Source organism: Lissotriton helveticus, chromosome 7 (assembly GCF_964261635.1).
Source record: "Lissotriton helveticus chromosome 7, aLisHel1.1, whole genome shotgun sequence".
NCBI classification, from domain to species: Eukaryota; Metazoa; Chordata; class Amphibia; order Caudata; family Salamandridae; genus Lissotriton; species Lissotriton helveticus.
The window spans coordinates 712,228,119-712,249,924 of record NC_136068.1 but is presented as its reverse complement, the minus strand read 5'-3'; the positions used below and the strand labels follow the sequence as shown (position 1 = coordinate 712,249,924).

The 21,806-nt window shown below is 43.3% G+C and overlaps 1 protein-coding gene across 2 annotated transcripts in view; it reads right to left on the bottom strand.

Moving 5' to 3' along the window:
- The window catches only part of SFXN1 (sideroflexin 1), a 219,478-nt gene that overhangs the window by 56,274 nt on the left and 141,398 nt on the right, over positions 1-21,806 (bottom strand). For both annotated transcript variants that reach the window (XM_078653032.1, XM_078653033.1), the window contains exons 8-9: positions 20,755-20,882; positions 19,185-19,234 (exon numbers count right to left, since the gene is read on the bottom strand). In XM_078653032.1, the coding sequence (XP_078509158.1) occupies positions 19,185-19,234; positions 20,755-20,882 (178 nt within the window). The remainder of the gene's footprint in view (positions 1-19,184; positions 19,235-20,754; positions 20,883-21,806) is intronic.

The window sequence follows — 21,806 nt, the reverse complement described above, 5'->3', positions numbered from 1 at the left end:
CCAGATATTGGACTAATCTGAGTCTGTTATGGGCTTGGCAGAGTGGTCTTTACAGAAGAATGTTATCTTTTTGTTTAATTGCGTTGTCTTGGGCGAAGAGGGTTATATAGGTGGGATACTTGATGGCCAGATTTTTTAAGAATCGCTATAAATTCTGGCAGAACGGGACAGACACCGTGGCACTTAGTTTTCGAGATAGCAGATTTGATTTTTAGGAAGTTGGAGAATTCCAAACCTTCTAGGTGGAATGCTTTCTAGAGTTCGGAGAAGGTTAGTGGTTGGGAAGGAGAGCCAATTTGGTATGAGAAGTAGATACCCTTGTCTATCCAAGATTGGTAATGCATAGTATTGCCATTGTATTTAAGGTGAGGGTTGTTACAGAGTGAGGCCAAGTTAGAAAGCTTTATATCAGAGGGTAGTTTCTTGTCAATCTTCAGAAGTGAGATTTTTGGGTTGTGGTATACATATCTGGATTTCTCAAGGTGCTTTGTGCTGGTAGTTAACAAGGTTAGTGGGTGTAGGTTGCTTACGAATGCATGTTCTACTTCTAGCCACATTGGAGTATAGTTACTAGGGGGGTGAATCCAGTATAAACCTTGTTTGGCCAAAATGGCAGTTTGAAAATCTCTGAAGTTGGTCAAATTAACTCTACCTAGTGATTTGTGTGGTCCGAGTTTTTTCATAGCAATTCTAGCTTTTTTAACCTTGCCATATAAAGCTAGAGATCTGTTTGTCAAGTTTGTGGTGAAACTCTTCTGATAAAAGTAAAGGAAGCATGCTGATGAGGTCATTGATTATAGGAGTGATCATCATTTGTATGGTTTCAATTCTTCCCCACCAAGTAATGAAATTTTATTTTCTGGAAGGTAATGCTTTTGTTATGTTTGATGGTGTCTATCAGGTCAGATCCGAATTCTATGCCAAAATATTTTATGTAGTTGGTCTGCCAAGATAAGCCTGATGAGCCTAGTACCTCTTTTGTACAATGAATGTTTAGGGGTTTCACCTGCGAATTGTCACTGTTCAGTTTGTACCCCGAGAATTCAGAGTACAGTGCTATTGTGGAAACGAGAGCTTGTATGGAGGGACCAGTGTTTTCTGGGACTACCAAAATATCATCCGCATAGGCGGCTAATTTTATTTTTATATCATTGAACCCAACTCCGGAGATCGCTGGCGTTTTGTTTATATCTAATAAAAGGGGTTCTAGTGATAGAAGAAATAAGGATAGGGAGAGAGGGCAGCCTTGCCTCATACCTTGTTGTAGGCTGAGTGAGTGTGACAAGGAGCCATTAATCAAGATATGTGCGGTTGGGTTTTTGTAAAGTGCCATGACCATTTTTATGAAAGAGTTCCCCAGGTTAAAGGCTTCCAAGCAGTGCTCTAAGAAGGGCCAAGCTACTCTGTAAAACGCCTTTTCAGCGTCTAGTGTTATTGCGACAGAGGGTGAGGCTGATTTTCTCACTCGGTCAATGGCATGGCATAAGAGGTGTTTGTAGTCATTTGACATGGGGTTCTTAAGGAAACCAACTTGGGAGTTGCTTAGCAGTTGGGGAAGATATACATTAAGTCGTGCTGCTAGAATCTTTGTATACATTTTGCAGTCTAGATTTATCAAGGAGATCGGCCTGTCGTTTTTAGACAGAGTTGGGTCCTTCCTGTTCTTTAGAATCACAATTATGTTGGCTTCAGCAACTATATCCTCAACAGTGCCGGATTTGGATATGTGGTTGAATAGGGAGAGCATGGTTGGTTCTAAAAGGTTGGAGAAGGATTGGCAAAACTTGGCTGTAAGGTTGTTCGTGCTGGGGATTTGTTTTCTTTTAGCATTTTAATAGCCTTGGCCACCTCCGAGATGGTTAGCGGCCTTCGGAGATCAATTTTGTCAGTTTCTGAGATCTGTAGAATTCTAAATTTCTGTAGGTAGTTCTTGCATTTAAGTGAGTAAAAGGATTGGCCATTGCGATACAGCTTCATAAAAGCTCCTGAAAGTGTCTAGTATCTTCTCTGGGTTGGTATAGATTAGGTGTTTTGGCATCTTTAGTTGATGTGACTCTGTTTTGGTTTTGTTTGTGCTTGAGGTATGAGACATGCATCTTGCCTGCTTTGTTAGCTTCGCAAAGTTTGAGGACTTCACATTTATTTATCCATACACCTGCTCTGTCTCTCAGGATTTTATTATACTTGTATTTCTTTTGTGTAAGTTGGGATAAAGTGATGCTGTCCAGAGAGTTGGAGTGTTATAATTCCAATTACTTCATTTCTTGTTCTAGCAATAGTAGACTAGCAATATTAGCTTTGTTTATTTTGGTTTTGATTTCTATAAGGACTCCTCTTAGGGTTGCTTAGAGGGTGTCCCACAGTAGTTTTTAAACTGCTACCTTGCGCGAAGGTAAAGCCCAATCCTTCCTTCTTTAATATATGTAAATCAACTGTAATGCAAGCCTCTGGAATCCTGAGGCGGGGTGCTGTATATTAGAAAGTGAAACGTGAAATTTTACATGCACCAACAGTAAAAACCTGCACTTTCATTTTTACTGTGAAAAAGGCTCGTAGCGCCATTGTTGAGTCCAGAGTTACAGTCTGCAAAAGCAGCTCTGCTAACTTCTGACTGGGACTACTAAACTTGGTACTGACTGGGACTACTAAACTTGGCACTATAAGGTATCAAACAGCTGGTTACATTAAGGCCAATTTGTTGCCCAAGTCGAAATTAATGCAACTTGTTGCAGCGTGCAACTTTTACAAAGTTATCACTTTGTTGCTGTAAGTCTTCTGTGCCTGGTTACGGTTGAATATGAAGTCTGTCCCTGAGACAGCTTTCTGCCCTCCTGGGGAAACGAGAAAACGACTCCCAAGAAAGAACACAATAGAAACATCCTTGGGGAAGAGGAGTTACCTCTCCCTGGTAGGATGCCACATGGATGTTGGTCCAAAATGCAAACTTCAAAGGAGAAGCTAAATTTGAAGGGCAAATGGCAAACACTTGGGAGAGGGCTGCTCTACGGTTTAGGAAGACAGGCTGACACTAGGTACAGAGAGGGGAAGCCAGTTGTCAAAAATGTTTTTAATGGGCGTGTAGATAGCCCCTGTGGTAGCCACAACTTTGGGTTGGGCTAGAGAGGTATGCATGCTAAGAGAGAGGTTCTGCCATCTTGAGTGCGGGCATAATAGATACTTCTGGGATAACTAGATGTCACACGCCACAGAAAGTTATCAGGAGGAAGGGAACATGGAGACCACAGCCTCCCTGAGGGCATTTTCTGGGCATAAAAATGACACCCGTGGCCACCAGATCTCTGATCTTATTGGACTGGAAAAAGGACTAAGGAAGGACTGACCTGCTGCACCAAGTATCTCTTTATGACCGAGCATTTGCGGTCAGTGCTGGATGCAGGGCAGACTGCGGCGCTCCTATTGTTAGATCTGAGCGCCGCATTCGACACGGTGTCTCATGACATTTTGTTGCGGCGTCTGGAGGAGGTGGGTATTGGTGGGAAGGCCCTTGAGTGGTTCCGCTCCTTCCTCTCGGACCGGTTTTTTAAAGTAGCCATTCCACCAGGCCAGTCCTCGTTCCACTCTCTGGGTCTGGGAGTCCCTCAGGGCTCCGCTTTAAGCCCTACACTGTTCAATCTGTATGTGAAACCGCTGGCTGCTGTCGTCAGGGAATGTGGCCTTACCATGACATCGTACGCCGACGACACGCAGCTTGCGGTGACACTTAGCGGGGACCCTGAGGTGAATGCTCCCAGATTCCGGGCAGGACTTATAGCTGTGGCTAAGTGGATGCGTAGCAACTGCTTACAGCTTAACGCTAAAAAAACCGAGGTCCTGATTTTAGGGAAGCAGGCGGAACTCTGGGGAGACCAGTGGTGGCCTCCCGAATTGGGGGCGTCCCCCATTCCAGTTGCCGAAGTTAAAAATCTGGGGGTCTGGCTGGATTCCCATCTTTCTTTCGCCAGTCACACAAAGAAGACAGCAGCTACCTGTTTTGGTATACTGCGAGGACTGCGACCTGTCCTTAAGTTCTTCGACCCCCCCACGCGGCAACTGGTGGTCCAGGCCTCCATCTTGTCGCGTTTGGACTACGGGAGTGCTCTGTTACTTGGAGTGAACCAGGCTGAGGCTTCTAGGCTTCAGATTGTGCAGAATGCTGCTGCACGCGCCATCGTGGGCCTCCCGAGACGTTGTTCTGTCTCCTCGGTCCTGACCTCCCTTCATTGGCTTCCGGTTAGACAGAGATTCAAATTTAAAGCTCTCTGTCTGACATTTAAGATTCTGAAGCTTTCCTCTCCTCCTGCTCTTGCGGGCCTCATCTCTTCGTACCTCCCCACACGGTCCCTCAGGTCGGAATCTCATCATCTGGCGATTAAGCCTAGGTTCAGACTGAGTAGGATGGGAGGGCGCTCTTTTCGTGTTTTGGCGGCTGATCTATGGAACTCCCTCCCTGTACACATTCGTGCCCTGGATAGTCTTATTCTTTTTAGACGCGCCATTAAAACTTACCTGTTCGCTTCTGTTAACTGATCTTTTTCCTCTCAGCTTTGATCTGTTGTGTTGTGGTTCTGATCAGGCGCCGGGACGCCCCTTAGCTGGGGCAGCGGTGCGCCAAATAAAAGTTATTAACATAACATAACATAACATAACATCTGGCGAAGAGAGGTGGCACCGATGTGGCCACAAAAGCTGAAAAAGCCTGCTGGAGCAAGTTGGTAGCCAAGATTCCCCCATTACCACTCCTTGCCGCCATGCAGCCTAAGGGACTAAGACCCAAAGCTCAAAAGTTGCCCCCGAGTCTTCTGAACTCAGGAGAGATGTCTGAGTGCAGCTAGGTCACCAAGAGGGCAATTTGCCATTAAAAGAATAAAAGTTAAGAAACCGCTCTACCAGGTGATTCGTAGTCCAATTGTGACCAGCTCGAGAAGACTTCGAGGGCCGTCGACCTCTGTGGCCAGGATCGCCTCACAAAGCCTGTGGACCGAGGAGTAGCCCTAGGAAAACCACTGTAGACTGATATTGGCATCTTCAGCATCCTTGGGCATCCCCAGCATCCTGTAACTCTTACATCAGGACCACTCCACAGAAGTAAACGGGCAAGGAGCTACAGACGGTGAAACTGAACTGAAGACTGCTTTTCTTGACTACAGAACTGTTTTTGTGCACCTTTCTGGCCCCCTGGATGCCTCCCTGTCAGAGTCTGTGTTGGTCACCTCAAGTAACTGTAAGTAACCACATTGATACTTACCAAAGCTTTCGTTGAAAAATGTCCTCAGTCGGAGTTGGTTGTCTGAAGTAACTCTGAGTAACAGCATTGATACTTACCAAAGCTTTCCTTGAAAACGTATCGAAATGTCAAATTCCCAATGTGCCTCTGCTTGTCTGTGATTAAGTAAAAAGTGTTGATTTACTATACCTTGTGAAATATGAAATATGCATCTTCGAAACCGTCCAGTGAATCTTTTTAATTTTGGTGTCTAAATTAACATAAAAAATAATCTATTTTTGCAAATTGATGTTGAATTTTTTTAGTTTAGCGTATATTTCTTCCTCAATTCTTTTGGTGCTGTTTAAAAGGCTATACACCTGTTCCTTTGTGTAAGCCTGACTGCTCAGAGCCAGTTACCCGGGGTTGAGAAAAAAGGTTGAACAAATGAAACCAAATGGTCCTAAAGGGGTTGGCAAGTGTATTACCCAGTGAGGGTGCAAAACCACACTATATAATACACCCCATTTCCTCACAGGAGAAGAATGACTAGGCAAAGCACGAAATCACACACCTTAGATTCTCCAGGGTCTCTAGTTCTGAACCTGTTCCTCTGAAATATGTTTGGCCATGCACACAAATGGGGTACCAATTTAACAAGGGGAGTGCAGAATGCTTAATGATAGGATTTTTGCACTTGGCTGTAAATGTGAACAGTAGCATTGATTTGGGAATATTGTTTCTACTCAATATCAGACATTTCCAGGAAATTATGGGTAAGGTGGGCTTCAGCACTTCATGCTAGTCACACCTTCTTAGGTTTTCCAGGGGTCACTAGAAAATATTTGGAGATGGAGGTTTCACTGCCATCTGACCCATGGAATAAAAATGCAGACAGTGCCCTGATCAAAATTCAATGACTATTAATGCTTCCAAAATGCTCTATACAGTTTTTGTCTGCTACACCCCACTGAATATGGCTACCAACAAGCTTTTCCCATTTTGGCAGACTAAAGTGTGGGCTAGCTGTCTCATAGATTTGCAAGTCATAGAGACCCTAACGGGTGATTGTGCGCTTTACAAATGTGGATTATTATTATTATCCACTTACCATGAGAACATTGTACAATTCAATATCATGGCTTTTATAATGTTGCAGGTTTATATTTTAAAGTTGATATTTTGGTACCACAACCAAGGAGGACGTAAGGATGCCAAACACTATGCCATAGCGGACATCTACTGCAAAACCTCAAGTTATGAAAAGGATGTTGTCCAGTTAAGTTAATGGAACTCCCATCGACTGCTGGATGGGAAGTTATGGCCCTTGGTCCAGGGGGCCTGAAAAGCATTTGGCGGAAAGAGGCCAGTAAGAGGCATGCATTGCACCAGGATGCCTACATCCCCCCTTAGTTTCTAGATTTTTGACAAAAAACGAACTTGTGATGCTTATATCGGTTTGCCATGCACTGTGAGTGTCAGCCACCTTTGAAGAGTTGGGTCCAGAGGCTAAGCCTTGCACAGTGAGGTTGTCCACCGATGAAATGTTGGGTGCATGGTCTTGACAGAGGCCAGGACCTGTGTCCTACCGCTGCAGCATATGGCCAAAGGCCATGCTCTCCGGGTGTAAGCAGCCCACAGAGAGTTCCACAGGAGATGGCCTGTGGCCAACTGCGAGCGGCTTGGACAAAGACTGTGTACAGTGAAGGCTGGCAAAGGAGGGAGGAGACCAGAGCGTCAAAGCTCATGGCAGGTGTAGGCCAACTGTATGGAGTTGGGTGCAAGGGCTGGCCAGATGCCCGGTCCAGCTGGCCACTCCAACTGCACACAGTCACAAGTTGAGCGCAGCGGGAGACCAGAACCTGTGGCTAAACCATGCCTTCAGCTGTGCGCAGACATGAGCACAGGAATTGCAGAGCATAGCTAAAAGAGTAGTTGTGTCCTCTTAGGTAAAAACTGCTGGATTTAAGACTTTTGATATTGAAAAGTGGGACGCATGGAAGTTAGATGTTTACATGTTCTTGACCACATGAAATTGATATCGTTTGTTTGTTATTGTTATAGATGGCAGATACACAGGTCACCTAAAGGAACTATGATATAATTGGTATTGATATATGTAGGACACGCGTAAATGAGATGCTACACAAGTTGAGACATAAGATTTTACGGTGAGGATTTTTTGTTTTTGATTCACATAGATTATATATGGATATATTGTATGAATATACATTGAAGTCTCTAATAGTGGGATTTTATTGTGTTATCATGGACACACAGACGTTTTCGCCGGGACAGAAGTAGAACCAGCTTAGAGGTAGGATAGCATCTACACTATGATAAAATGATCTGCGACTGGGATGGAATGTGTTGGCACTTTATGTAGTGAGATACGGATGTTTAGCTAATCATGTCATTATGTAGATATTAACAAGAAATGTTCCAGGAATACAGGTAAGTGTCTTGAAAATATATTAATAGTAATTGGAATATAGTCCATGGGCCCACGGCATAAGGATGGTTGGCTTGATCTATTTTGGAGGGGATAATAATCACCCTTTAACACTGGTAAAGATTGGATCTGCTTTCACTGCACCACGTTCCTCCTTAAGTCCTAGGACAGAGTGAATTGCAATTGGATCATGATCTGATTAATATGGCTAGGAATTGTTGTAATGATGTTATTCACAATGCACTAGTTAAACTACACTTATAAGGAAGGTTTTGGTTTCCACTAATACAAACACATGCTGTGGCTGTGCAGTGTTTGCACATCAACTATATTTATGTTATTTTCCAGCCCAAGCAAAGAAACTCGTGCTGGCTGGCAGGGCAAAAGAGGAAGAAAATTAAAAACAAAGAATGAATACAAATAATGTGTCATAATATTTGACTTGTTTGATCAAGCTGAGTGTGTGCTCGGGCAGTGTATTACAGCTAAAAAAAGATTGCGGGGCACAGGAATCTCTTTAATGTTGTATATGATCTGTAAACCCCCAACCTATGGTTAAAAAAAACCTGAAATATTCAACTACAAAACTACAATTGGCTAGCTTTAGTATTTTTTTTATTGTATCAATTAATTAAAATCAATACAATTAATCACAGTAAATCAGAAAAGAGAATAAGAACAGAATAAAAATCTTGTAAGCCATGAGGACTCAAAATATTAAAAGTGTACATAAAGAGACCCAAAATAAAATAAATAGATGTGTAAAATGGCTGTCCACTCCTGACGCAACAATAATAATCAAAATGTTCATGTCCTTCACTGCTGAATGGCTGTAATGATTATATTGAAGAATTTACCAAAGCGTGCCAAATATATGGGAACGATAGTGGTCATGCAGAAATCCAATGCTTCGTAACAAGTATAGGCCCGTTGAACAGAAACACAGATTTCAATAAATTGCGACGTGCCATTCAAAATTCTGGGACAAGATACATATAACTCTCATCTCAAATAAAATGTCACCAGTATTATCTCAAACAAAGCTAATGATAATAAACAGGACATACAGGACCCCTGAAAGGATTTTTAAACTTAAACTCAGTCCGAGCCCTACCTGCTGGAATTGTAATACACTGGTTGGCGACCATGCCCACATGCTCTTCCAATGCCCCACCGTACAAACGTATTGGGACAAAATATATGAGTGTATAAACAAAACATTTAACATCAACGCCCCAAGGGAATTTTCTTATATCCTACTGGGCTTTCTGGACTCAATGCTTCCAGATGTGAATGACCGCTATTTGCTAGACCTTATGCTTACATTGGCCTGCAAAATAGTACTTAATAAGTGGAAGAACTCCAAGGAAGTCTTCTTCAGAACGTGGCAAGAATGGTTGGCCTTGCTTAGACGGGCTGACTATATCTCCCTTCACTCCTCTCCCTGCGCACTCCACAGGAAACTATGGAGGTACCTCGATGCCTTCTCCTTTACATTTGACCCACTGTGAAACCCATGTCACTACATTCCATCACATGAATGCCTTAACCAGTCATCGTTCCCTAAAAGGAGTTCTCCTACCTGCCCCACCATTGCTAAAGATCGTATTTTATAGGATTGTTTTCCTATAACGTATCATAGTGATTTTGCTATGTCCTATATTGTAAGCCCGTAATGTACCACAGATCACATGTAGAAGGGGATATTCATAATCCACCTGTACCTCTCTAACATAACTGCATTTCCTACTGCTATTTCTTATTTTTTTCATCTTTTGTAATTTTCCTTGCTTTTATCATACATATGTCAGTATTATTGTTATTTAGTTGTTATCACTGTGATTTCATTTGTATCATTTTGTATCATTTTATACCATTCTTTTTGAAGAAATCAATAAAAAACAATTTGAAATTAAAGCAGCCTAGCAGGTGAAAGATGGACTCTTTTCTATAATCACAGAATCTGAAGAGCATGCTTGAAGGTGTTGAAGCACAATTAGCGCCAATACTCACTGATTAGAAGGGCCCTCTAAAGGACGCTGTGCCTGGACTCCCTGCTTTAAGGTATTGCTGTCATCTTATTTTCTCATATGATTATAATTGGACTGGTGTAAGGAATGGCATATACTATTGTCAAGTCAGCCTTCCTCGAGATTAATGAAGGATGTTTGCTCAGAATTGACTTGACACTCGAGTAGGGAAAGGTGAGAGTGAACGTGTCCATGTTGGCATCCAAGTCTAGAACTGCTTTCTAAGCTATAAAGCCATGGATTGCTTGAGATGGTCGAATCACATGAAGAGCCTTTTTTAGAGCGTCTAGTTTGGCTATTTGTATGGCCCTGTGGATCGTGCTGAGCAGATACTCTTGACTAGAAGGGTAAACTGGATCGGGCCCTTAAGAAAATCATTGCATGGTGACTGCGTAATCATTAATTTTAGGAACCACAATTGGGCCAGGACCTACCTGGAAAGAGCAGTCGCACTCCCACATAATGATTCGAAAGTATCACTTTTGCCTCTAGGCTTCTTCTATAGACATCTAAGGTCTTCACCTGATATGGGAGGGGACAAGGAGCTACGTAGAATTAAACCAGCAGTGTTACCTCAGTCGTATTATGGATTACCTACATTTAATAGGTTTTTACCACTTCGCACACTTGATGTAAACGATTGACAGGGCAGTGCCCATCTACCTGTTGGGTGGGAGTGATTTGAAGGAACTGGGTTGACATGCGTAGGGCTACCCTGTAGTGTAGCTCCTATTTTCCCAATAGGCTCTGCGCATTGGAATAATACCTACAGCAGTAAAGGCCTAGACCAGACGTTAACTAGGTCTACTACTGTCGATACTAGACTTAATTTTTGGGTTTGCCAGCGTAGCTCAGAGTTCGCTAGAAACTTTCTCGAATGTTCAGGAAAGAATTAACTCCCCTGATTAGACAAGAAGGGATTTAGTTTCTGACAACCATAGAACATGACAACTTTGCTCTCCCCTAATCAAGAGTCAATCTCGAGAGTTGTGTGAGCACAAGGCAATTATTTTACTCAGTCAGTACGTGCATTCTTAGTCTCATCAGATTGTAGAGAAAAGGAAGAGACGGGCGTGTTCAATAAAAAGATGTTATTTATTGATCAGTCTCTTTTCTCGTACAAGAGAAATGGATCGATATTATTGCAATACTTATAGTTAAGTAAAGTGCATACATTAAAAGCAATAGTATAAAATAATACTGTAAAAACATTGATATGGTTTCTGAGCCATATGATGTTTAAAATGATTAAAATATATTTACATACACATATACATTTGACTAAACGTACTCAACTGGTGTTTCTAAATACGCCTACCCCGTGTACCTGACCTAAGTCTAATGCACGGGCGGGAATAGAAAGTTACAGTTTAAGTTAAGTTTGTTTTTGCCAAGTGAATAACTAAAGAATTCTCTGTGAGGGGTTATTCAGTTCTGTACCTGGAAGTTAGGATGAATGAGGAATGGTGTCTCTTTCTCTGCTCTCGATATTCCAGGCTGCCTGCGAGGGCTGCCCAGAAACGCCGGTGCTGGGTCTCTCGGCTTGAGATAGCAGCGCGTCTCTCAGCGCGTCAGGAAGGCGGGGCTGCGCCAGCGGGGTCTGCTTCTGCTCTCGGCTTCGGCAAGTATGGCTGCTCCGTCTTGTCACCACGCGTGTGTTTGCATAGGGCAAGATCGGCAATATTTATACCTTAAAGGTGCCGAGATTGACGTAAGGATGGACATAGATACGTCAATAAAGATGTCATACGACTTGCTCGTTAGCACATTCTTTTACTGAAGTTCTCTGTGAAATCAAAACAATGGCCGCACGGATTTTCCAGGTTGTCATAGGTTTGATTTGTTATGAGAACGTCGTATGCCTTATCAGGGGCTGGAGGAATGTCGCTTGTCTAATTAGATCTCAAGCGTTATGACCTAATCAGATAACACGTTCCTGTGCTGTAGTGTGACTGCGTCAGATAACGGTATCTGCATCATGGGGGCTGTTCTTGCCTCATGGGCTGACTGTTAGTTAACTTGATAGTTAGTTTAACCAGAATAGGGTCAGGAATAGGGGGATCGATTCAGAACCTATAGGAATACATGACAACCCGTTTGGGCGGGGGGGGGGGTATTTGAAGGAACCGGTTTGACCGGCGTAGGGCTAGCTGTAGATAGTGTGCTAAATATGGACTTGCCTAATTTAATTATGCCCAAGTATCCATCTAGGGATATAAACCTGCCTGCCCTACATTAATTAAGGAAGAAGATAAATGTCAATGTAGGGGCTCACCCAGATGTAAATAAAGGGCAACCAACGGAAAAGGTTACAAAACCACCCGTATTGCTAGCCCGTACTGGTAGGGGAGAGGCCAGCAGTAGAATGAATGATCAACCCACTGAAAGTACAGGAAACCCCTCAGCCAGCGGCTATACTATTGTCAACTGGAATATAGCCGGATTGGCAAGTAAAAAGGATATGTTAGGCTGGGTGGATTTTGTCAATAAACATGACATAATTTGAAACTTGGAGTATCGATCATGTTTATTTTGAAGGGTTTATATCTTATGATTTAACAGCAACCCCCTCTACATCTGGCAGAGAGAAGGTCGGGTTGTTAATCCTTCTGAAAAATAATTTGCCCTTGAGAGTTAAAACGGTTACACATGTAGGGTGCCACTCGCAGATACTGTGGTTACACCATAAAGATGGCTGGGATGTTTTATTGATTAATTTCTATAATAATATATTTGATTCTACTCGTCATAATGTAGTCACTGAATTAGAGATGGATGTAGGTAACCTGGTCACAGCAGAAAATACAAATTTTTCTATTGTATAGGTCGGAGATTTTAACACCCCAATTTGTACTCTGTCTATGACTAAAGTCTGTGGGTTTAGTAGCGATGAAGGGGATGACTGTATACATTTCCCACATAACACCTATGGAGATATCCTAAACACAGTCTTGGTAAAATATGGCCTTGATATTATGCAATGTGCACAGGATGGGGGTGGGAGGGAGATACCAACCTTCACCGGAAGAAATGCAAATAGCACTATTGATCATGTAATAGTATCTGCTAATATTGTAAACTTATGTTCTACCCCATGGATTGATGAATTGTTCCTGAGTGACCACAATTGTATTATCATGCCAATACTTGTGTGGGGGAATACATCTGTAGCACAACAAACTGTTATTGGTAATATTGCCCCGTGTAGATCAAACAGCACTAGAATCAGGTGTAACGGTACTAACTCCTTTAACATTTTAAAAAATATTGTTCTAGAATGTGGTAATGAGATCTATGATAGTCTAGAAATTGAGGTTGAACCAGCTAAGATATTAACACATTTTTGTAAAATTAATGATATCATTTATAAATTATTTACTGCACCACAATGCAGGAAACACATGCAGATCAGGGGTTGGTTCAATCACTATTGTACCAACTCACTGAACCAGATGAAACTAGCACTCTCCAGTAGACCCAGGGATAAGGCGCTAGTACAAAAACTAAGATTGGAATATAAAGTAAACTTAAAACGGAGGCAGAGGGAACTCCAAGAATGAAATAGCCTTGCTTTGTCTCCTGATTCATCTAATAATAAGTTGTTCTGGGAAACTGTTAATTCGACATTTCTTAAAAATGAATCTTTCCCGGAACTTCTGTGCCACGTTAGCTGTGAGGAATGGGTGGCACATTTCTCTGGCATTATTAACCCATGTGATTACATTACTGAGGACCTCACTAACTCAAGTAAATGGCCCGCTATTTCCCTAAATATCACCCTTGATGAGGTTGAGCTAGGTATTAGAAGCAGCAAAGGGGGAAAAGAACCAGTCCCGGATGTTGTACCCATCATTGTTTATAAAAATGTGCCGGAACTGTGGGACCCAAAACTCACAAGAGTTTTTAACGCTGTAGTAACACAGGGAGCTCCCACCACCTGGGGCGAATCAGTTATTATACCCATTTATAAAAAGGGGAATAAATAAGCAAAGAATTACCGGCCGATTTCCCTATTAGACTCTTCAGTAAAGGTCATGAGCAGGGTTTTACTAGTAAGACTGGAAGAGTGGGTTGCGGAAAATGGGATACTGACACAGGCTCAATATGGTTTTAGAAAGGGGCTGGGCACGATTGAACAGTGCATTAACTTATAGCTTTTAATTGGAAAATATACATGTGCTAAACAAGAATGGCTTTTTTTATGCTTTGTTGATCTTAGCAGCGCCTTCGATTTAGTGGACCACGCTGTACTTTGGCCAGTTGATAGAAGGAAAGCCCAGAGCTAGAATGCCCAAGCCGGAGCAAGAGAGCACAACTTCAAAAGGGGAAGATGAACCAAGCCTAGGGCCTGAGGGATCTGCAAGATCCGAGGAATCGACAGAAAGCAAAAAGCATCTACCGGTCAACTAGGTAAAACAGTGGAAAACACACTGTTGAACCTACACCTGTAAAGATACATGGGGCAATGGAGGCAAGAGGCTGACTCCTGCTCAGCAAGTGCCGGTATGGAACAAGTAAACACATACTAGATATGCTGGAGTTAAAAGGCATCTCTTGACACCGCCAAAAGTGGAGCTGGACCTAGGGTTTGAGAGATCAACCAGATGCAATGTGTCGCTTGTAAGCAAAACCCAGAGAGATAGCAGCCAGTATGATTGATAGCGTATACCGGCCCAGTATGTAGAATAGCGGAAGAAGCACTGTTCAAGCTGCATCAGCTAGACACATGTGACAACATTGGCAGGTGACCAATCCATGGGCAGAAGGCTGGCAGTAAAATAAAAGACACGCCAAGACATAGGTGGTCTGTTACAACCGGAGAAAGAGCCAATGGCACACAGCCTAGCGTCAAAGTAGGAGCGACAATGGAAGATATCAAAGCATACAGGAAGGCACCTAAGCACATCCTGTGGACGTTGGAACCACACGAAGAAAGGAAAGACCTCCTGCAGGGCAGCGTGAGCAGCTCAGATGCGCAAGACAAGAACAGGGCAACAGCCCAAAAGGAGCACCAGGCAGCCGGGCACCACATAGAGGTGGTGGTACAAGAAGACTGGGCCATTGACCACGGATGCCGCGGGAAGGAAAGAGCCCGCAAGCATCCTTTGTGCATGACAGAGCAGATACAGATGAGAAGAAAGAAACCGGATAGGGTAGTGAATAACATCCTCCCCTTGGCCGGGAGGAACCACGGTCCCATACAAGCCAGGTAGGAGAGAACCAGGCACGACAGTGGAAACAGTCAGGATCAATAGAAGTGCCGGGAAATGACTGTTGCGCAGCCATGCATGGCGGCGCAAAGCCACAGATCGAGCAAGAGCTCGTCCCACAGAGTCAGTGGCATCAAGGGAAGAACGGAGAGAAAAGTGCACCATTCCCCTGTCATCAAGCAGAGGCCAAAGAAACTGTGACCGCGGCTCTTCTGGAACAGAAGGGAGAACTTTCTCGACCAAGTCCCAAAGGGTCGAGGATGCAGGCGTGAACACACACGCAGTATTCAATGCACGGATACTAGCACTGGTAGAGGCAAAAAGCTGGGGAACACACGCGTCCCGCCACCTAGACTCCCTAGTGGGAGGTAATAATGGCAAGGCGGATGAAGACTGTAATGTAATGGAGAAGTGTGGCTCAATGATGGAGAAGTGTGGCTCAATGGTTAGAGCGGCAGACTCTGATGCAGAGGTCTAGCCCGGGACCAGGGTTCAATCCCCCGCCTCGGCGGGTCTTGGGCTCAAAATTCCACGGACCTGATAATTCTCGCCTCGGTGCCTATTCCAATCATGGAGTCCCACTCTGCAACTCTGGGCAATAGCTTGCTTAATCTCCACAACGGCCCCCACAACGCTAAGGATGCCTGGCCTCCACCTTGGGGGTGCCCAGGAGTGGACACCTCACAGGGAAAGCCAGGATGGGTTCCACAGCGGTATTCGTACAAGCGCCTTGAGACCCTTGCGGGTGAGTAGTGCGCTATACAAGTATCAATTTACATTTACATTTGAGTCAAAGGCCAACTGAACAACAATTCCCTGAGCCGCAGGGCGACAGGACAGGCAGAATGGATCACCTGGAGTAGGACGGTGCCAACGAGCAATAGCCCGATCAACAGGGTCACCAGAAGAGGGCCTTGCCCATGTGCCAAACAAAATGTCAAATAAAGAGCCGCCAAATGGCAGCAAAGGCTCCACCTCAATAGGCTCCATATGGAGCAGATCCATTAAAGGATCAGAAAGCAGGGGGACTACAGGAGGCTGAAATCCAAGAATAGCAGCCACTCTGTGAATAGCACGTGCGTAAGCAGCACTAGTTTCAGTTGCCATCCGGTTAGGTGATAATAAACCGTCGGTAGGAGACGGTTGGAGACTAAGCCATCCACTTGACAAAAAAAGTGGAGGAGCCGGAGACTGACCCGAAGGCGAGGCAACACAAGGCACTTGCACCATGGGCCCCCGACCCGGGGAATTCAGAGAATTGTCAACCTCCTGACAAGAAGGAGGCGTGGATGCCGGCACCAGCGTCAATTGACACCATGGGGGGGTCGCTGCGACGTCTGAGACCACAAATGGCTAACTTTGCCACATCTCTCCTGTCTGATACTGCTTGGGAGAGGATGGCCCAGACCTTCTCAGGAACCTGTGGCAGCACTTGTGTAACCATTTACCACAGGGAGTGGGAGTAATGGCCTAATAGGCATGTGGTGTTTACCGACCACAATGCAAGACTGGTGGAAGAAAAATATTTCTTACCCCAACTCTACAGCCTCTTGGAAGGGAATGCGCCGTGGGATGTAGAGGCATGGACAACCAACCTCTTGGATTAGGGTGGTTGGTGAGGAAATGTGGGTCTCCCAATGCACGGCAATGATAGCAGGCGATTGTCCAATTTACTGGAGCCCCTGTGTTGCGCTTAGAACAGGTCACCAGTAGGTCATCAGTTAAGGCTTCGTGGAAGGCCAGCAAACGTTCCGAGGAGGAGACACCTGGCTGCAGGACCTCTATCAAGATATTCGTCTTGATAGCCACGGAAGGGAGCTGAAAGCTCTGGACCTCAGCTGTCCTTCGGCCAATCTCAGCATATGATGTTCCCTCCTCCGTAGCCACGGTAGGGGTAGAAAGCAGGCCAGAATCTGGAGCTGTCCAGTCCCTTGGTCTCACCCAATTGCTCATACCAGCCCATGTCTTGATAAGGTTGGTCTTATAAAGGGTCCAGCGACCCCTCTCAATCTTCCTTCATTCCTAGCCCTTCAGAATAAGACTGAGGAACTGATCTAGGACCTGAGAATTCTGCCTGCGCAGGTAGATGCCGATCTGCCTCCGGGTTGTTGGGGATGAGAATGGGGCCAGCGGAGTTCGGAGTCTGTGTCGAGGCCAGCACCACGGAAGGTCACAATGGCATGACCAGCGTTGGTCTGGATCCATCACAGGATCCATGGGGGGGATGATCGGGGCTGGAGTCGCCGGAGAGGAACCTGATGGAGCCACCTCTAAGTCTCTGGGGTCCGAAGGCACACCGATCGGTTCAGGCCATCTAAATATGAGGCACATGGCTTCATTATATTATTTGAGCTGGGCGAGGGATGTGCTACGACGACCCAGAGGAACGAGGGCTATAACGCTGAGACTACTCCGTCGTGTTGGCCGTCAGATAGGGAGAAGTCGAAGCACGGTTTGAATTATGTTTTTTGTGCTTCTTAACTCACTGACTCGATGACTGAGTGGGAGGACATAGAGTTAGGACTCCCGGAGCAGTCCCAGACCTTCCTCTTGTCCAGGGCCGTAAATGAGACCTCCGAGGAGAACGAAGCATTGCCGAGCTCCAGGCCACAAGCAGCTTTAGGAACTGCTCCTTAAAAGCTGACGGAGCCATGGCTCGGCAGTCAGAGAACGACTGAGTTGTGGTCGCGTTCCAGACACCAGAGACCAACCAGGTATGGGTCTGTCAATGACACTGCGCAGACAGGAGCCACATTGCTTGAACCCAGAAGTCTTCTTGAACATGAGGGAAAATACCTACACACCAAAAATGGGGTCGACAAAATGTGGGAATAAGCCTGTGACAGAGGATAGCTCTCTTCAGAGATCTGCACTAAAGGTCTCTATCAGATTACCTTAACCTCAAGACAGTATATTCTATAGCACATTTAGAGGCATCATGTAACCTGTAGTTTATTCTCCAACCCTGAGGTTGTACAGTGTAAAACAGTATCTTTTTACACTGAAGCTGCACATGGAATGGCTAGACTAGTCCACATTTTTCAGGGGCAGTCTTCTCTTTAAACTAGTTTGGTGCCACTATCACACGTTAGTTTTCGGCACAAAATCGGAATGTAGTCTTTTTACTAGAATCATCAGTAAGGCGCTCTATGACACCATTATTTATTCCGATGATATAATCTAATTGAAGGAATTGTTTGTATTTAGATAATTAACAACATTTGGTTTTTATTCAACGCTACTCCTATTGTGGTAGTCCATTTGCATTTCTATGAATACTGTTGTATTTCATTTCTAACAGTGCTGAGCACACTCTCTTAAGGAGAAAGGGTTCTCTGAAGCAGAAACATGTAAATTCTGATAGCACTAACAAAGGAGTTGCTGTTTCTGGAGTGCCTGCAAAAACAAATTTTATAAACAATGAAATAATCCCACAAGGAAGGAAAACATATATATATATATATATATTTTTTTTTTAAATAATGAACTTCAATAAATGTCCTTATACTTTCTCATTGGGATATATCCACGCTAGTAAATGAGATCACTACCAATAGGTGAAAAGTTACTAGTAGTAAAGTTACACATGTACATTCTGTTATCAGAGGCTCCGACCTCTCACTTAAGGACATGGAGACATGCAAGTCTACACCTAAGTATATTCACAGGGAAATTGTGATTAACACAAAGTGGGGAGAACTAAAACTAGATGTAGGATTAGATCTACACGTGAGTAAATATACACATGTGCATTTACCTTTCTGAATCGGTCCCTTTGTTTCTGAGAGCTTCTAAACCCAAATAACATTTGCATCAAACAATTTATTATGTTGAACAGTAAAGTAGGCATAAATGACTTTAATTCTTCACTATTTTCCTACCCAACACATATTTGGCAGAAAACCTACCAAGATACTCTTCAAACATAATTGAAGTTCTTAATGCTTAAGAAACGTTTCTGTAAAAAAGTTATTCTAAAATACTTTCTTAAATAACAACTGCTTCCTGCATTCTAAAGTACACATGTTTTGCCTGCTGTTTGCACAGTGTAGCAGGACACTTTATGAGAATTCCTGGAGGCACAATCAGTTGTGTGCCAAATCTGCTCCTTCCTCCTCTTTACAATGAGCAGTCTTGTACAAAGGGTATTGTAGAGACAGACAAATGACATAATTGCAGATATGACAACAACCTTCAGCTAAACCATGCCAATCTTGCTTTTAGGGATCCTATTAAGCACTCAGTAAAATGGAATTCAAGCGTATACTGTTGAAACAAGGAGGACTTACCTTTAGAAAGGCTTTCTTTTCCAATGTATTCATTATAAACGGAGGGATGGCTACAAAATAATAAAACAATAATTACTCTTACAGTATGGCCTTGTACCAATTTCTTCCCCTTCCACTTTTACAAGTAAGAAGGCCAGATATGGAGTTATGCGGACAGGGTACTGGCGAAAAACATGTTAAGAGTACCTTGTTCCTCAAACCTGTGGTCTGCTCACTCTTTTTGTGAGTCAGGAGGCCCATCACCTTTTCGAAAGTGGTGCACTTGCTGGTTCCATCAAGGGAAAGCTTACACCAATGAGTTTGTTTCTGAGAAAATAAAAAAGTCCGGTGTGCAGTCCCCTGAAAGACACACCAAACTTGCGCTGCATTTAGAAGACCCGTCATAAAGGCAGCTGGACCGGTAGTCGTCTTTAATTATGGTGGACGGTAACGTGCTAAGGTGGTGGAGGTAATTACTACTGCCAACCTGGCGGACAGTCAGGCCGCCAGCCCAACATAAATTGGCCCCATAGTGCATAATGACAACACAATGTATGCAACAGCCATTGAAGAACTGCCATGGAAGGCATACAATACTAAATGTGACACAGTAAGTGTATCAGGGATTAATTACAAAATGTTAACAATCGAGTGCACTTAGAATAAGCCCCAAACCCAAAAAGTTTTCTTAATACTGACGCGCGGGAAAATTGAGTCAGTTTTGTGCATAACATGAGATACAATGGAGAATCCCAGATGTATAGAACAGCCACAGTGATAAAAAGATTACCCCAAAAGGCAAGAGTTGGCAAATACCGGTAAACACATATAATCAGTTACTGCGTTTCAACAGTTCATGAAGTTAATTAGACATGTATATAAGATAGAAGTTAGAAATATAGGAGTTTGCACCATTTTTTGTTTTCAACATTCCCAAGTTTTTAACACTGCATTGGTACAGACTTGATACACGCTGGTCTGCAAAAACAGGTGGAAGACTTCTTTCTTCCTAACTGGCCACCCGTCTATTTTATTTTAAAAAGGAGCTAGACTCAGATATTTTTTTGTTTATAAGCGAGCTTAATTTTATAAAATAACAATTTGACTTGTGCGTCTTTATCAGACTTTTTTTTGCTAATACAATATGCACTTGCATTTCCATTTTTCTGCTCTACAACAACTCTATTTTCAAAACTGCAAAAATTCTTGACCAAGCTAAGCCAGACGCTTATCACTAAACGGGCACTCTAGTTTAAACAGAGGGCCCTACTTCGGCTTTAACAATTTGTTTGCAAGTATTTCAATTTGCTCTTGTTCTTTCGCTGTCAACATCAGCCAACCACTACTGCTGGCCATTACCCACAGAACCCTCACATATTAGGACCTATGACCGATACCCCGCCCATAAATATTACAGGTATCTGAAATACAAGCGATTAAGGAAATTGTGTAAATACAGTGTCTCTATGTTCATGGAGGAGCTATGCATGCAAGTACACATACATGCAGTCCACCACTAAGATATTGCTACGCTGAGATTCAGAATTTCATAGGTTATGCGTTATCATGTCTACACTCTGCCTATACGTACCCATCCCAGGAGCAGCCATCAGAATCCTAGAGATGACCACTTGTGTAATAGCCTGCTGAGCAGCATTGACCGACTCGCCTAGTCGGTTCTCATTTTCGTCAGTGATGGGAATACCACATTTCAATTCCCTGTTCAGTGTAGAGACAAATGATTAGAGTCAGAAACTTCATTTATGCACACAGCATTTCCAAGAGACATTTTCTACCAATAGAAAAATGTATTAACACCCTTCCTGACGAAGTAGACAACAAAAACAGGTTTTCTTATACTTTTCTTGCAGCAAGGAATACAGGGAAAAACATGCATTTATTTTAAAATTACACACGTTCACAGTATCATAAATGTCAATTTTAATTATTTCTTTGCCTTTTTATTTTGGTGATTTTTAAAATTACAATCTTTCATATCTATAAAACACGTAGATATTTACACTGTATTCAAAAAGGGTTTTCATTTGTTCTCCTCAAATCCATAAGATAAATTTACAGAAAATTGGTCTAAGGAGGAATAATTTCGATAGCCCATGGTTCTCATGAAAAGGTGACCTTTCAGAAGTATGCTAGATTAAAAAGAACTGCAAAAACAAGGATTATGCCCAGTCAAGGACACAGAGGTTCTCTGAATCAAATTAAAATATTATGTCCGCGCACATGATTTTGTATGGATGGCATGAACGTACCAAGGGCCTGATTTAAATCTTTGTGGACGGGTTACTATATCACAACGGTGACGGTTATCCCGGCTCCCATATTACAAGTGCCACAGGATACAATGGACTCTTAATACGGCCGATGGGAGATCTGCCACGTTTGTGACGGAGTAATCCAGTACACCAAACTCTAAATCAGGCTTCAAGTCTTTTTCAACTAGCTGGATTCTCTGAAAAGTATGAAAGAAATCCGTGGAACATACTATTCAGGACTGTGAACAGAAAAGCCACTAAGGAGTGCAATTGTAAAAAATGTGCAATAAAAAGGAATATACAACACTCTGGCAACTAAATTCCTTGTGTGCAAAATAAGATTGTCAATAACCCAGACAAGCAACAAAAA